Source organism: Pinus tabuliformis, chromosome 7, assembly GCF_031772625.1.
Source record: "Pinus tabuliformis cultivar Carrire ecotype Pingquan chromosome 7, CPIR1, whole genome shotgun sequence".
Classification (NCBI taxonomy): Eukaryota; Viridiplantae; Streptophyta; class Pinopsida; order Pinales; family Pinaceae; genus Pinus; species Pinus tabuliformis.
The window spans coordinates 905,309,051-905,327,457 of record NC_142293.1 but is presented as its reverse complement, the minus strand read 5'-3'; the positions used below and the strand labels follow the sequence as shown (position 1 = coordinate 905,327,457).

Here is an 18,407-nt window from a genome sequence, read left to right as displayed (position 1 = left end):
CATCTTTATCATTATGAGTGGTAGGCTTCCTTGTTGCCATAATTTTTCTTTCAATTTTTCTTGCCAACTTGAATGCCTTCTCCAATGAATCAGGTTCCCAAAGTTGAACCTCATGTTGGATGTTATCCTTTAAAGTCCCTATGAAGACATCAATCTTATGCTCATCTGGAATATCATTTACACTTATATTCAATTTTTGGAAGTCCTCAATGTGCTATGCCATTGAACCCTTTTGTTTGATATTTATCAATTGGCTAAAGGAGGTGTTGCTCTTTGTATCCTCATAATGTGTTGTCATTTCCTCCGTAAAAAGTGACTAAGTGACAAGTGGTTTACGAGAACAAAGCCATCGATACCATACAAACTGATTGGGTTCTAAATATGAAGTTGTAATGTGTATCTTTTGTGTGTGTTTACCATTATGAAGATCAAAGTATTGCTCCATTTGTAGTATCCATGTTATCGGATCCTTGCCATCAAACTTTATCATATCAATCTTTGGAATATGGTGAGTCTTCAATCCAATGTTAGAGTCCATGAAATCATGATTAACGTTTCTTTTTTTCTCATCATGAGTTTCATCTAATACCTTTTCTCCATTAGGAAGAATTTCTTGTAGCAACTTTGTCAAGCCTTCCTTCAAACCTTTCATATCTGCTTTTAAACCATTCTTCAAATCTTCCATGTTGCCTATCATTTTTTCTTATATACCCTCCATATTAGCTTTCATGCTATCCATATTAGCTTTCATTCCATCCTTCAAACCTTCCATGTATGATTTTAAGCTATTCTTCAAACCATCCATCTTAGCTTCCATTTCATTTTTGGTTACTCTTTGTGAGAGTGAAATTTGTTGCACTTGGTCTCGTAATTTTGATATATCATGTCGCATTTTTTCTTCTTCTTCATGCGTCATAGTAGAGATTGATAGTTGCTTACTAGGTGTTTTCATTTTCTTGATTCAAGACATTTTGAAATCAAACAATGATATATATGCTTCACTATGCCCTTTGAATCACTTCAAACTGATTTTTCAAACAAAAGTTATGCAATTTTTAAAAAAATACACATGTTTTTCTTTCTTTTAGGAGCTCGATCTTGAAATGATTGTAACTCTATAATTGCATATATTAAGGTTCTAAAACTTCTTCATGTGGTAGCTCTATAAACCTTTTTCCAACTCCACAAGTTTGATCAAGATTGGATTCTTCAAGAAAGAGTTATGTCAAATCTCCCACGATGACCTGATTATGGACTAGTTCATTAGAGAGAAGTTGTATGGGATGCCACATATCACTGTTTCACCCTTCAGCCCTAAAATTGCTACACGAAAAACTAAAATATGTGCACTTTTATTAACTTTTTACATAATTCAAATCTGATTCTTGAAACGAAAGTTATGACGATTTTCCCTACACCACATGTTTGAGACAGAATTTTGGAGCCCTCAACAACCCTAACTTCCTCTGAGAATATCTCCGAAAATATAGTGAACCAATATCTGAAATTTTTACAGGATATTCTCTACTATTTTGGCTCCACGTGGTAAATTTTTTAGCTTCTAAAGCCTCATATAAAAAAGTTATGACAATTTTCGCTAGGTTAACTATTTGAGACAGAATTCTAGAGCCTGAAAAAACCCTAACTTCCTAAGAGCATATCTCCGAAAATATAGCGAACCAAGATCTGAAAGTTTTACATGAAGTTGTCTAAGATTTCGGATCCATGTGGTAAAATTTTCACTTGTGAAGCCTCGTAGAAAGAAATTAAAATGAAAATGCCAAGATGACCTGTTTGAAGAAGCGAAACCCTAGAATCCAAAGCTCTGCTACCAGATGTTATGCAATCAGCTCACAAAATAGAAGAAGAGATAGATCAATGACTTCAAAATTAGCCTCTTCGAAGAGGAAACCTCCTTTACATTACACAAAAATGAAATTCTTGGATGATTCAAATGACAAAACCGCCTTTCTATATATAGGACTCTAAGGGGTCACAATATAATCGAGACCAAAAAACAATAATAATGTAAGGGCACAACAATAACAATAGTGGGATTGTATGGGGCACAATAATAACAATATGGGGACTGCATGGGCACAACAATAACAATAATGGGTCTACACTGACAATAGCAATGAGGGAATACACTAGTATTATAGGGACCTAACATAGCATATTAGCATATGACAAGTCTTGAGGAGGTAATTTGTACAAATATATTGATTTATTTGAAGTTGAGGGATATTTTCTTGAGTTGTGATTAAGCTAGCTAATTTTTTGGTGAAATGTTATTTAAACGAAACAAACAAGTTAGATAGGTCCAGTTATGTGAATTATATGTCCAATATTTAGACCTTACTAGAAGGGGAAAATGCTTGGCCCATTGTATTTGGATAATAAGACAAAGATATAGCCCCTACAAACTCAGTTTAGGATTGAGGGTATTGTCATAGCAAAGAAAAATTGCTTCTCAAAATGTTGGCAAAGACAAATATTATTCCACATATCAGAGACTACCAGATGTCTAAGGAGACATGGGATACCCTTGAAGGTTTGTATCAAGTAGCTAATAGAAACTGAGTTTTTCTCTTAGAAAGTCAATTCTTTTCAACGAAAATGGAGGAGAAGGAAAATGTAAATAACTTTATTTCTAGAATTAAAGATTTGAAATATAAACTGGGTGATATTGGTGAAAATATCTCTATCACAGATCTATTAACTATAATGTTGAATGGTATGTTAGAACAATATCATATGTTTATTACAAGTCATGCAACCTGAGAAATAACTCCTATAAATATGAACTCATAGGAATTCTTCTACATGAGGAAGAATGAAGGAAAAATTTTAATTGCAAGTGTCACATTCAAACTTGGCGTTAATGGTGATAGGTAAACAACCTTCCAGAGGAAATCCATGGGAAAGCAATAATGGAGGTAAACCACCACATGTAAAGCCACAATATGCAAAGCCACATCAAGGTATGACACCACCAAAGTTTGATGCTAATGTTAGAAGGAATTATGCATGTTCTTATTGTGGCAAGTTTGGACATTGTTCTAGAGATTAATTTAAAAGGAAGTATCATGAGTCCCAATGTAGAAACAAAAGGCATAATGGTAATTTTTCTAATAGAGGAGAAAAATTGAACGATGACTTTAGGAATCTTAGATTACTTATTTTAAATGTTTTCATGTCCAGTGAAGCAGATGATTCAAATGCATGGTTTATTGATTCTAGAGCCTCCATTCATATGTCTTATAATAAGAATTGATTTTAAAATTATCATGAAATAAATAATGGTGCTAATCTATCTATATATATATATATATATATATATATATATATATATATATATATATATATATGTATATATGTATGTATATATATATATGTATGTATATATATATATATATAGATATATATATGTATGTATCTATATATATATATATATACATACATATATATATATACATATATATATATATATATATATATATATATATATATATATATATAGATATATATGTATATATATATATCTATATGTACATATATATATATATATATATATATATATATATATATATATATATATGAGATGATCGCTCACATTAAATGATGTGGTGATAGATTTGTGGCATTACCAAATGGTTTTGTTAAACAAGTTCAAAATGTAATGTATATTCCTGGTATAAAGAAGAACTTGATCTCAATTTCTACCATAATGGATCAGGATATGAAAGTACAATTTGTAAAGTCACATTGTGTGGTAAAAGATATGCAGGATCATTACAAGGTTATTGCAACATGAGTTGGAGTTGAAGGCTTATATAAACTTTATGTGATGAGCAAGAGATCTCAAGTGTTGGCATATGGTCACCTTAACTATCATGATTTGTTATTACTTCTAAAACAAGGAATGGTGATCGGACTTCCATTTCTTAAGAATGAGTATACTGCATGTGAAGTGTGTGCATTAGGGAATTTTCATAGGGAATAATTCCCTCCTCATATAGAAAAAAGAAAAAGATACATTCTTGAAATTGTCCATACCGATGTGTGTGATCCTATGCAGACAATACCACTTGGAGGAGCATATTATTTCTTGATATTTATTGATTATTGCATAAAATATACATGGTATTATTTTAGGAGAAAGAAAAGTGATATATTTAAATACTTTAAAGAATTTAGCAATATAGATGAGAAATAAACAAGAAAATACATCAAGATCCTCTAATTAGATCAAGGGAGAGAATTACATCAAATGCATTCACCAAGCATGGAAAATCCATGGAATTGTGAAACAATACACAGTTCCAAATACTCCACAGTAGAATGGAGTACCTAAAATAAAGAACAAAACTTTAGTGGAAAGTGCACAGAGCATGATAAAAGGTAAAAATATTACCAATGATTTTTGGGTCGAAACTATCAAATTTGTTATTTATTTAAAAAATAGAAGTTGAACTAAAATTTTATACCATAGAACTCCTTTTGAAGCTATGTATGGTTATAAACCAATAGTAATTCATTTAATAATATTTGGAAGCAAAACATTTTCTCATGTTCCCAAAGAAGATAGGAGAAAACTTAATGCAAAAGCAATCAAGTGTATTTTTATTGGTTATTGTTATGATCACAAATCATATAGGATGTTTGATCCCTACACACATAATTTTTTTCAATTAGAGGTGTTATTTCATTAACATGCAAATGAAGGCCATAAGATGGATAGTTATGATGCATGGCAGATTCCTTATGATCATGATGAAAGTGTGAAAGACGAAGAAGATGATAAACAAGATCACAAACAGGAGGAAGAATCCAACAACATGGACACCTCAAGTAGCCACAACAAACCAAAAGGAGGGGAAGATTCACCACAAAGCACAAGAAGAGGTGACAATAGTGAAGCACCAAGGATCTCATCACACCAACATCAACTTATATTTATAGGAATACAATTTCGTTCAATAGTTTGAACGAATTCCTAAAAATATGATCTGGAGAACGAATTAAGACAAACAATCCTAACAAGACAATAACAAGTCTAATAATGCATAACAAAGCTTAATAATATTCATTTCTAAGCTAAACTCAATTACATGTAAGGTATAAATACTATGCTTTGATGACTGAAGTAATGATTCTCACAAAACCTTTGAATTTTTAACAAGTTAAAGAGAATAAAGAATGGAGAGATGCAATGAAGGAAGATTATGAATCCATAATGAAAAATGATACAGGGTAATTAACGAAATTTACTGAAAATAATGTTGTCATAGGATGCAAATGATTGTTCAAACCAAAATTTAATGATGTTTGGTTGTGTTATATTCTTTCCACGACTAGCCCACGTAGTTAACCGGGAGGTTAGAGGGGGGGCGGAGCACCCCCTTCGTTGTGTCGATTGTGTATCAAGGGGGGGCCACTGGGGGTTTGAGGTGTAGCCGTAACCCCACTTTATGGGGTCTAGGGCAGCACCCCTGAAAATTTTGGTTTTGGACCCTATGTTAGGTTGGGCAAACCCACCTATGGTTTTGTGCATGATTTTCACACATGTTTTTTGGACGTGATGCTTTTTGGTCCATGGTATTGGACGCGATGGTTTTTCGGTCCATGGTATTGGATGCTTTGGCATGTACAAATATGTATTATAACATTGAAAGGAACATAATGAAAAATCAATCTGGTAGTCCCGGTTTTGGGATCCAGGGGAAAATCTCTGTGTATATGTGTTTTGTGTGTTATGCTCTCGCATTGTTTATTTTCAATGTTTTAGAATTCGTATGCAGGTAATTACTGTATGGGGTTAAAACCTACATTTGGTATCAGAGCAGATTTGGCTTCAAGGGGACGCCTTTGTTGCTGAGGGGTTTCACTCGGGCCTGTGGTAGACCCTGTTCAGTGGGAGATCTACGAGATCGATTCTAGTGGTGAAAGAAGATGGCGAGCAGTGGAAAGATAAAGATCGAGAAATTTAATGGTTAGAGTTTTGAGTTGTGGAAACTTAAGATGGAGGATCTATTGGTGGATAAAGATTAGTGGATCGCGGTAGATCCGGGTACTAAACCAACGGGAGTGTCCGATGAAGAATGGAAGAAGTTGGATCGGAAGGCAAAGAGCACAATACGATTGTGTGTCTTAGATTCAGTATTGCTGAATGTATCAGGGGAAGCTATGGTGAAGGCTTTGTGGGACAAGTTAGGGACTTTGTACCAATCTAAATCTCTGGTGAATAAACTGTTCCTGCGGAAAAAGCTATATAACCTGAGGATGAAAGATGGAGACTCAGTGACAAAGCATCTGAATGCATTTAATACTGTGGTAAGTCAGTTAGCATCTGTTGATATTAAAATTTTAGATGAAGATAAGTGCATCAGTTTGTTGTGTTCTCTACCAGATTCGTGGGATAGTCTGGCTATTGCAATAGGTAGCAATGCAATTGCCTTGCAATTTGATGAAATAGTCTTAGCCTTGCTAATGGAGGAGATGAGATGGAAAAATATGGAGAGCCATAATGGTGATGCCTTGTCTGTACGAGGATGGTCCCAGAACAGAAACAAAAATAAGTCATCGAGTGGGAGATCTAAATCTAGAGGGAGATCTAAATCTCCAGAAAAACCTGTAAAGGTGGTGTGCTGGAAATGCGGAAAGGAAGGCCACTTTAAAAGGGACTATAAATCTAAAGCTCTTGACAAAGGAAAGGGATCTAATGAGGCTCCTTCTGCAGAGGCAAAAACCACCTCAGATGAAGGTGGGGATGTGTACTTGGCTTCTTCAAGTACACATGTAGATCATGAGGCATGGTTGATTGACTCAGGTGCATCCTTTCACTTCACTCCCCATAGAGAGTGGTTCTGCGAGTATGAGAAATATGATGGTGGTGATGTCTTCTTGGGGAATGAAGGCTAGAATCATTGGTCGTGGAAAAGTAAAGTTGAAGTTGCAAGGTGGAAGGGTTAGAACGCTTCCAGGTGTTCTACATATTCCTGCATTAGCCAGAAATTTGATTTTTGTAAGCAAGTTGGATGATGCAGGTGTAAAAACAGTGTTCGAGAAGGATACCTGCAAAATGGTTGAAGGAGCACTAGTATTGATGCAGGGAGTTCGGCTTGGAACTCTATACAAGCTGCAAGGTAGCACTGTTGTTGACAGGTGCAACAGTTCCGTGGTTCCTGAAAGTGGAGCAGAAAATATAGTGGTCTCTGGAGAAAAGACCATGTTGTGGCATCAAAGGCTTGGACATATTAGAGAGAAGGGCCTTCGAATACTTCATGGTAAAGGTATGGTAGAGGGTATGAGTAATAGCTCTCTGGATTTTGATTTCTATGAAAATTATGTATACGGGAAGCAGAATCGAGTGAGTTTCCCCTCTGGTGGTAAGACGACGAAACATATATTAGAGCTTGTGCACAGTGATGTGTTTGGACCTATGAAGGTTCCATCACTGGGTAAGTTTGTGTACTATGTATCATTTATAGATGACTTCTCAAGGAATACATGGATATATTTCCTTAAGAAGAAATTTGAAGTCTTTGACAGGTTTAAAGAATTTAAGGCTCTAGTGGAAAACCAGACAGAGAAGAAGATAAAGGTGTTGAGGACAGATAATGGTGGAGAGTTTTGTAGCAAGGAATTTGAAGAATTCTGTAAGAAGTGCGGTATAGCACGACAGAAGACTACTCCATATACACCTTAGAAAAATGGAGTTGTAGAAAGAATGAACAAGACATTGATGGAAAGGGCAAGAAGCATGCTTAGTGGTGCCAGGTTAGGACAGGAATTCTGGGCAGAGGCGGTGGATACTGCATGTTACTTGGTCAACAAGTCACCTCCATCAGCGTTGGAGGATAAGATTCCACAAGAGGTATGGACTGGTAAGAAACCCTCTCTTTCACATCTAAAGGTATTTGGATGTGATGCATATGTACATGTTCCAAAGGAGAAACGAACCAAGTTGGATAGTAAATCTGAAAAGTGCATCTTTATTGGGTGTAAGGATGGTTTAAAGGGTTATAAGCTTTGGAACCCAGTAACAAGGAAGGTTGTGTACAATCGAGATGTGGTGTTCAGAGAGATGAAAGATGTTATTAAACATGAAGTCCGACCAAAGGAACCTGAGAAGATAGAGTTTGAACTAAAGAAGGAAGAATCAGACTCTACAGTAGAGGAGGAATCAGAATATGAAGAGCCACAAACTCTGGCTATGAGAAGATCAGTTCGAGAAAGAAGGCAGCCAGAAAGGTATAGTCCATCTGCTTTCTGTTCAAATTTTGCTTTGTCTGTTACTGATGATGATCCCAGAACTGTGAAGGAAGCAGTGGATTCAGAGGATGGAAAACTCTGGAAAGAGGCCATGGTTGATGAAATGGCATCTTTGCACAAAAATGAGGCTTGGGATCTGGTGGAGTTTCCAGCTAGAAGGAAACCCATTGGCAGCAAATGGGCGTTCAAAAACAAGACAAATGCAGAAGGAAAAGTGGAGAAATACAAAGCTCGGTTGGTAGCAAAAGGTTATTCCTAGGTGCCAGGAATTGATTTTGGTGATATTTTTTCTCCTATTGCCAAGGTAACTTCTATTAGATTACTTTTATCTGTTGTTGCTGCTTTTGATTTTGAGGTAGAACAGATGGATGTGAAAACAACATTTCTTCACGGGGATCTGGAAGAGGAGATCTACATGAAGCAACCTGAAAGCTTTGCAGTGAAGGGTAAGAAAGAACTGGTGTGTAAGTTAAATAAGTCTCTGTATGGGTTAAAACAGTCACCAAGGATGTGGTATCAGAAATTTGATACATTTATACAGGGACTTGGCTTCACCAGAAGCAAAGAAGATCAATGTGTGTATTTTAAATTAATTGGTGACCGTGTTATTTATCTGGTCTTGTATGTGGATGATATGTTGCTGGTTGGAAATGACAAAGAAATTATCCAGGATTTGAAGACCCAATTTTCCTCCAAATTCGACATGAAAGATCTTGGTGTTGCAAACTATATTTTGGGAATGGAATAAAAGAGATCATACAAAGAGGAAGCTCTGGTTAAACCAAAGGAAGTATGTCGAGACAATACTGCATAGGTTTAATATGCAAGATAGTAAATCGATGAAGGTTCCTATTCCTGTAGGTGTGAGGTTATCTGTTGAACAATGTCCCAAGACACAAGAAGAGGAAGAGGACATGTCCCGTGTTCCATATGCAAGTGCAGTCGGTAGCCTGATGTATGCAATGGTCTATACTAGACCAGACATTGCACATGTAGTGGAAGTATTGAGCAGGTTTATATCAAAACCAGGGAAAGAGCACTGGACAACAGTGAAGCGGGTTTTTAGGTATTTGCGTGGCACTAGTGATTATGGTTTGTGCTACCAAGGAAGACCAAGATTGGACAGAGTGTTGGATATTCATGGCTTTGTTAATGCAGACTGGGCTGGAGATCTTGATCAGAGAAGATCTACAAGTTGGTATGTGTTTAACCTATTTGGAGGCAGTCAGTTGGATGAGTAAGAAACAATCTGTAGTGGAACTATCAACTATAGAGGCAGAATACATGGTAGCCACTCATGCAAGCAAGGAAGCAGTTTGGTTGCAGATATTGTGTTCAAGTATGGGGTTAGTACATGAAGCTATAAGGATAGACTGTGACAGCCAAAGTGCAATTTTCTTGGCAAAGAACCCCGCATATCATTCAAAGACAAAGCACATTGATGTTTAGTATCACTTTTTGAGGGATATGATAGAAGACAAAAAGATGTTGCTGGTAAAGGTGGACACTTTGAAGAATATTACATATGAATTGACAAAATTTGTGAACTTTGAGAGGTTCTCTTGGTGTAGAGAAACAATGGGTGTTTCAGGGCTGGAAAAATGACTAAGCTCTCTTGTGGCCCCCTGTGGAAAGAAAACAACAAGTGGGAGAATGTTGGGTTGTGTTATATTCTTTCCACGACTAGCCCACGTAGTTAACCGAGGGGTTAGAGGGGGGCGGATCACCCCCTTCATTGCGCCGATTGTGTAGCGAGCGAGGGTCACTGGGGGTTTGAGGTGTAGTCATAACCCCACTTTATGGGGTCCGGGGCAACGCCCCGGAAATTTTGGTTTTGGACCTTATGTTAGGTTGGGCAGACCCACCTATGGTTTTGTGCATGATTTTCGCACATGTTTTTTGGACGCGATGGTTTTCGATCCATGGTATTGGACGCGATGGTTTTTTGGTCCATGGTATTAGATGCTTCGGCATGTATAAATATGTATTATAACATTGAAAGGAACATAATGAAAAATCAAGCTGGTAGTCCCGGTTTTGGGATCCAGGGGAAAATCTATGTGTATATGTGTTTTATGTGTTATGCTCTCGCATTGTTTATTTTCTATGTTTTAGAATTCGTATGCAGGTAATTACTGTACGGGGTTAAAACCTACAAATGATGATAGTAGTAACAATGATCCTAACCTATACATCAAGTTAGATCAGAAGGGGCATATTGGTTTGATTTCCTTGTATGTTGACGATATTATTATAACATGCATGCATCTAAGTTGATTGAAGAAATTAAAAGATGACTATCACAGGTTTTTGACATGAAATACCTTGGTGAATTCCATAATTCCTTGTGTCTTGAAATATGGAGAGAAGTTGGTAAGACATTGGTTACATAAAGAAAATTTATAAGGGAGCTACTCAAAATGTTCAATATGAATGGATGAAAGGTAGTTTCAATTCCTTTAAAATAAAATTCTAAACTCTACAATGATGATGGGACAAAAGACGTGGATGGTGCATTGTATCGTCAGTTGGTGGGAAGTCTAAACTATCTCACTACAACCAAGTTGGACATAACATATTCAGTCAACATCCGTATTTGGTTCATGGACAAGCCTCATGAAAGCCACTAGAAATAAATGAGGAGATCCCTTTGATATCAGAAAGGGATTGCTAATTTCAGTATTAAACGTACTAATGAATTTGATGTTGAGTTGGTAGGTTATTCTAGTTTAGATTGGGTCAAAAATCTTGATGACATAAAATTAACCACATGATATGCATTCATCCTTGGATTCAGGATTGTATCATGGAGTAGCAAAAAACAACCAACTGCTTCTTTGTCATTAACTGAAGTTGTACAAATCCTTATGTAGTGCTACTTGTGACACAGTTCATTGAGACAAATTCTCGAAGATGTGAGAGAAGAACATAAAATGTCAATGGTTATCAAATGTGATAATCCAAGCTCCATCACAATAGCCAACAATCTTGTGTATCATACCAAAGCACATTGAGACCCAAATCATTTTGTGTGGGAAAAGATGCATCCAATAGAGATTAATCTAATTTATTGTAATACTAATGAAAATGTGGCTAACAATGTCACAAAGCCTCTCATAAAGACAAAGTTTGAAATATTTAGAAATTAGGTAGGTGTTGTAGAGAACATATTTCTTCATTAATGGGGAGCGTTAGAAAAATAATGGAGAAATTATAGAGATGAATGTGAGAGTGAGGGAAGCCTATTAGTGTCAGCATTGTCTCGCCTGTGAGTTACATCACCATTTCCATTTCCATTACTTTATCTTCCATTATTTTTATATGATGATTAAATAGCCTATTAAGTATTGAGTGTTCAATGACATGTTCAAAATAGTGTCCAAACACAAGAAAATTCTTTTGTTCAATATAAACTATAAAAATATTATATTATATGTTATTGCTATATGATTTATATAATTTATTTGTTACAAGGTTATGTTTAACATTTTTTCCCTTGAATATAATTTGTAAATTAAAATGAGTAGATATTTTCTATTTTTCTCTTATAATGTTAATATAGATACACTACCTTAATTTCAATTTTAATAAAAAAAAATGTGAAATCATTCATGTTAATAAAAATACATTGTAAAACAATGAAATGATTTTAACTATATTACATTAGCAAATGAAATTTGGTATATAATACATGCTATCGATTTTAATAATAATAAAAAATGTAGATACAATGTTATCCATAATAATACACCAAGAAATCATTTGTTGAATGATTTCGAAAATGGTAAATTGCAAAATGATGTTTGATTTGTTGATCTTGACCATGATCCATTGCAAAAATGATATATTCTATTTATTTTAACAATTATACAATGCAAAATGATGATGCAACATTAATTATATAATTTAATTGATTGATTTGAGCAATGATACACTGTGAAATGATACAGTGCATTTCATTAAGTGAGGATACAATTTAGAATGAACGAATAGTATTAATTGAGAAAATAAACTAGTAAAGTTATTAAATATGTTTTTTTTGTGAATTAACAAAAAAATTGATAGATAATCATGATTATATGGATAGCAAAAAAACTAAGAAGTTGGTTCTCGAAACCAGAGTTTCAAGATACTACAACATTTACTACAAATTTTATTAGTAAAACCATTTGACCTTAAACCCTTATATAACCATAACAAACAAGATTCACCATCGTATCCTTGCCATGCATATACCCATCTGTTGCATTTATAAAACAGGTATTGTGAGGAGTGATGCAAGATGAGAAATATTTTTCCATGTCGCTGCAAGCCCGGGAAAGGACAAGTGGTACGTCTGACACACACATTAATAAAAACATTTATCTCATAATACCTCCCAACATTAATGCTTGCAGATCCAAAAATACCCTAGTGATCCATTACTTCCTCCCATCATGCAAATTCTGACTCGTCCATTGCATATTTCCTCTTCCATGCCACCTTGCTTGTTGTAAAGGACAGTTGGCGGATCTGGCATGCCTTTCAACCTTGGACTATTAAATTTCATGCACTCACCCCATTGGGAAGCCAAGACTCATTATTCAGCTTCTTATTCTGCCCGCCAAGAATTAAATCCCTATTAATATAAAACTTTGATTCCAATGTTGAAGAAGAAGAGACCAATATACTCCAATCACCACACTTTGGATGTACATATAATTGGCCTATCTTCTAGCTAATATAGATCAACACTAGTAAATATGTTAAATGCAATGACAAATTATATTAAATATAAAAATAAAATGAAAACAAATATGACTTATGATAAAATACAATAGAAATATGACAAACATAATATGCTAAAAAGTAAGACGGTAAAATGTAACTAAAATGAATGAGAAACAAATATTTAAAAGATAGAGATAAAATGTCCACAAATATGTGCAAATAAAATACTATGAATAAAATATTTAAAAAAAGAGATAAAATGTCTACATATATGTGAAAATAAAATACAAATAAAATCAATCGTAATATAATGAATGTATATTCTTAAATAAAATACTATGAATAAAATATTAACAAAGAGAGATAAAATGTCTACAAATATGTGAAAATAAAATACAAATAAAATCAATCCTAATATAATGAATGTATATTCTTAAAAACAAACAAGGAAAATATATTGTTAAAGTGAATGATATAATGAAGAGAAAAAATCAAAATCAATTTTAGTTTTATATTTTTTTTTCCGAAGAAAAAGCGAACTTTTTATTAAGGAGATAAAAAGTTACATTGCAGATGCTGAGCATTTCCATAAGAAGCTGCTTGCAGAACTAAGCATACAAAAAACACTTAAGGCTCCTTTCTGTAGATGAGACACAGAAAAGCAGAGCAGTCAAGCAGTTACAGTCCACTGTAGCAAACAGCAGTGACCCAAATAGAGCACGACCGAGCGATATAAACAACCCAGCAAAGCATGCAAAAGATCAAAAACATACCAACGGGCCTCCTCAACAGAGAGGAAAACAGCCCACCAAAAAAATAACCACGAGTTTTGGAACTGAAATATGTCTGAGTGATAAAAAAGTCTGTGCAAAAAAATGTAAAGTCTAGAGTGCCGAAAGCAAAAAAACACCAGCTGATAAGGTTAAGAATAAGGCGGTGCATCTGAAATAACAGTCTGTCCTTGACAGACTTCAACTATTTTCCACCTTCCCAGAACTTGCTGCAAACCTTCCTTAGAAAGTTTGTCCGCGTCATCGTTGTTGTCCCTGTAAATATGGCATATGGAGAAAGAGTTAAAAGATGTTTTTAAGGCCTGTATTTCCTGAAGCAAGGGTTTCAATAGAAGATTTCTGCAAGTACTTTTTCCGTTAACCCAGTTAACAACGTTGAGAGAGTCTCCAAAGATCTGAATAGTGAAGGTGTTCCTTTGAATGAGCCAACAGAGGAGGAGCCTTAAAGCTGATAATTCAGCAAAGTTGTTTGTGCTAGACCCCAGACCAATGGAGGCTTTGAGGGAGTGATCAGCATTGTTATGAATAACAATGCCAGCACCTGCTATGTTATTTTGAGAGGCACCATCAAAAAACGCCCAAGGGATGCCAGCTTTGATTTGGACTGTTTTGTCATGATTTTGAGGTCTTTTTTCTTCGGGTTCTGGGATTGAATCGTAAATGGAAACTACTTGGATGGCAATGTTGGAAGACTGTGTATCCTTGTCTTGAAAGATGGACCTATTTCTCGCTAGCCAGACTCCCCAGCAAATGAGCGGTGGGAGATTCCTGAGATTCCCATCCGGATAGTGCTGCCACCAGTTTGACCAGGCCTCAGCCAGATTCCCATTGCCCCATTGAAATTTTTTGTTCATTAGCTTTTCGGCCTCCCTCCAGACTTTGACAGTTTCCGGACATTGAAGGAACAGATGGGTTATTGAATCCTCTGCAGCTTTACAGAGAGAACACCTTCCCGGACCATGCATGAATCTGGCCTGAAGAATATCCCAGGTAGGGACTTTCCTTTTAAGGAGACACCATAGAAAGAGTCTAGCCTTAGCAGGGCATTTGAGCTTCCAAATATGAGTGACCCACCACTCTGGATTGTCCCATCCTTTTCTAGATTGAATAAACTTGTATCCTTCTTTAGGGGAGTAGTCTCTTGTTTCCCCATGAGCCCAGATCAGGCTGTCTGGACCATCAGAAATTCTCACATTTGAGCGGATAAGTTCTTGGGTGAAAGTGGACCAGACACCCCACCATCTCTGATCAAGTTGCAGATCCTCACCATCTTTCCAAGCCTGGTTCCATATGCTCGACTGGCCCACCTTTTCCACCTGGTCCAAAGTGATAATGTTTTTATCTTCTAGGTGACTGATTAGGTCAGGTGGAAGGGCAAAGTTTTCATTGCAGCCAATCCAAGGGTCCCTCCCAATCTTCAGATTGTTGCCATTCCCTATTTTCCAGGCCAGACCTTGTTCAATAACTTTGAAAGAAGATACTGTAGCCTTCTAAATCACTGAAGCATTCTGCAAATTCTTGATAGGGTTCCTTATCCATTCTTCCAACGACATTGGATCTATATATTTTCTCCTTATCACTTTTGTCCATAAATTTTCCATTTTTATCAACCTCCAACCCGACTTTGCAGCCAAAGAAGTGCTGAAGTCTGGGAGGTTTTTAATCCCCCAGCCTCCCCATTCTTTGGACCTGGCCACTTTGTCCCATCCCACCCATGGGAGCACATGGTTTTCCTTGGATCCATCCCATAAAAATCTACTACATAGTCTTCTGATCTTTTCCAGAATTTCTCTGGGGACCCAAGTTAGAGCAGCCCAAAAAACCGGGATTGCCAAGAGCACTGATTTGATCAAAATCAAGCGGCCTGCTCTAGAGAGCCATTTGAAGCTCCAATGGGAGATTCTGGATTCAATTTTAGCAATCAGCCAGTTCCAATCCTCCTTCTTATAAGCATTTGGCTTTAGCCAAAAGCCCAAATATTTGAAGGGGAGGTCCAAGGAACTGGGCTGGAAAGGCAGGACCGCTTGAATCCTACCTCTCTCCTGAATTTCCAAGCCTGTCATTAACAGCTGGGATTTCCTGTGGTTTATCTGCATACCTGTTGCTTTCATAAACAACTCTAGAATGGAATTTAGTTCCTTTATTTCAGAGAGCTCAGTATTAGTGAAGATCAGAATATCATCAACAAAAAGGAGATGAGAGATAAAAAGATTAGTGGCTACCTCAATACCTTTTACCTTCCCCTCTCTTCTGGCCTTGTGGATTAACTGGCTGAGTCCTTCTGCAACTAAGAGAAAGAGCAGAGGGGACAATGGGCATCCTTGCCTCAGCCCCCTTTGCCCCTTAAAGAAAGGGGAGGCTGCACCATTTACAAGAATTGCATAGCTTACATTTGAAATACAGCCCATTATCCAACTGATAAAATCAGGTTTGAACCCAAGGTGAGTTAGCAGCATCCTGAGGTATAACCAATTAATCCTGTCATATGCTTTTGATAAATCAATTTTTATAACAGCACCTTTCTTTTTCTTCTGCTTTACACTGTGCATAACCTCCTGAGCTACTCCAATGGCTTCATGGATTTGTCTTCCCGATAAGAACCCAAACTGTTCCAGTGAAATTTGCCTTGACAAGACAGGTTTGATTCTGTTAGCTATCACTTTTGCAATGATTTTGTATATACTATTGCAAAGAGAGATAGGCCTGAAGTCTTCAAAACTTTCCGGGACTTCCTTCTTTGGGATAAGGGCTATAAACGTGGCGTTGAAAGGGCTGTAGATTTCACCTTTTTTCCTAGCCTCCTCCACCACTTCGGTAATATCTGATCCTATGATTTCAAAAAAGTGTAAGAACAAATCAATGGACTAGCCATCAGGTCCAGGGCTTTTCTCCTTTGCCATAGACTTGATAGTGGCTTCCACTTCCTCCTTGGTAACCTCACTCATGAGGTCCTCCGCTTCCTCATCCTCCAAAAATCTTGGGAAGCATTGAGCTGTCCTTATAACCTCTGCAATAGTGGTTTCTCCTGGATCTGCAAAGAGATTTTGGAAATGTCTCTGACCTAAAGCGGACAGAGCATGAAAAGTCTGCACATCCCTTCCAACTTCATCTTTGAGGCTCCATATAGTGTTTGCAGATTTTCTCCCTTTGGCATAATTATGGAAAAACCTGGTATTTTCATCACCTGCTTTTAGCCAAAGAGCCCTACTCTTTAAGCGCCATTCTTCTTCAATATCCAGGAGTAACTTAGATTTAAGCTTCTCAAGATGAAGGATCTTTTCTTTTGAAGCCTGTGTCAGGTAGCCCTCCCCTTCTATACTTTCCAGCCTTTGTAATTCTTCACTGATCTTCGAAAGTTCTGCTTTCTGGGCTTCCTTTTTATCCTTAGCCCAGCTTATTGTAGCTTTCTTCAATCTTTTGAGATTTTCCATGAACCAGTATCCTTTGTCCTCTGGAGCATTTGCTTCCTGGTGCTTCCATGTTTGCTTGAAAAGATTAGAGAAAGACTCCTCTTTAAGCCAAGAAGAGTTGAACTTGAAAGGGGCAGGGGGCTTTTGAGGAGAGGAGGAGAGGTCCAAGAAAATGGGGAAGTGATCTGATAGTCCTCCTTCTTCAATCCATTGTCTGAACATAGGGATTTTTGCAGACAGCTCCTCATTGATGAGAAACCGGTCGAGCCTTTTTGCCACCCTAGCCTCCCCAGTTCTCCTATTCCTCCAAGTGGGCTTTAACTTGATTAAATTTATGTCCAAGAGGTTGTTGCAAGAGAACATGTTTAGAAAGAAGTCAGACAGGGGATCTTCTCTGGCTGATGGACCCCAAGCCTCCGCTCTTCCTATAGAGAAATTCAAATCCCCTCCCAGCACCAGATTTGAGTTTTTTAAAAAAGACTTTGACATCAGGTCATTCCAGAAAACAACCCTGTCCTGACAAGGCCCATAAACATTACAAATGGTGATAGGAAAGGAAAACTCAGAGGATTGAATTTCCATTCCCATGGCCTGTTTCATTCCCCAAATATTTCTGACCTTTATCCTTCCTTCCTTATAGCCAATGGCCAAACCTCCAGAGTGACCTTCAGAATCAAGAGCTATGAACCTCCAACCAGGCATCAGGGCATTTAAGGCCGCTTCCACCTCAATCCCTCTGCCTAAAGTCTCTTGAAGGAAAAGAATGTCAGATTTTGAGTTAAGGAACATATCCTTGAGGACCAGTTTTTTGGGCTTACTGGCCAACCCCCTACAATTCCATGAAGACAAGATCATTTGATAACTTCTTCAGGGGGTTGCGCTGCTCTAAGTGCCCCAGGGATAGATTGTTGTTTTCCGTCTGCTACATCAAATTTAGCTTTAATCTGTGCCATGGAAAAGTTTGATTTCCTGCCTCTTTTTTTCCTAGAGAGGCTTTGGGAAGGGAGAGATCCAATACCACCTACAGAAGGGGTGGATGGCTTTGGATCATGGGAACGAAGATTATATGGGCAAGTGGAGGGGGGTTCCGAGGGCCCAGGTTCAAGAGAAACACCTTCACTGTTCAAATCCAGGGAGGGAAGAGCGGCCGAGATATCATCTATACCATGACCTTCTATTGGGTCTTTACAATTTGAATGATTTTCCTTTATATTTATAG

At 36.9% G+C, this 18,407-nt stretch overlaps 1 protein-coding gene across 1 annotated transcript; it reads right to left on the bottom strand.

Moving 5' to 3' along the window:
• Positions 1-16,642: 16,642 nt before the first annotated feature.
• LOC149250545 (uncharacterized) lies at positions 16,643-17,977 on the bottom strand. Its single transcript, XM_089453690.1, has one exon. The coding sequence runs from the start codon at positions 17,975-17,977 to the stop codon at positions 16,643-16,645; it is 1,335 nt and encodes a 444-aa protein (XP_089309816.1).
• Between the last annotated feature and the right edge of the window lie 430 nt (positions 17,978-18,407).

Coding starts and splice junctions, on each gene's coding strand:
- LOC149250545 (XM_089453690.1), bottom strand. CDS start 17,977: ATGTTCCTTAACTCAAAATCTGACATTCTTTTCCTTCAAGAGACTTTA.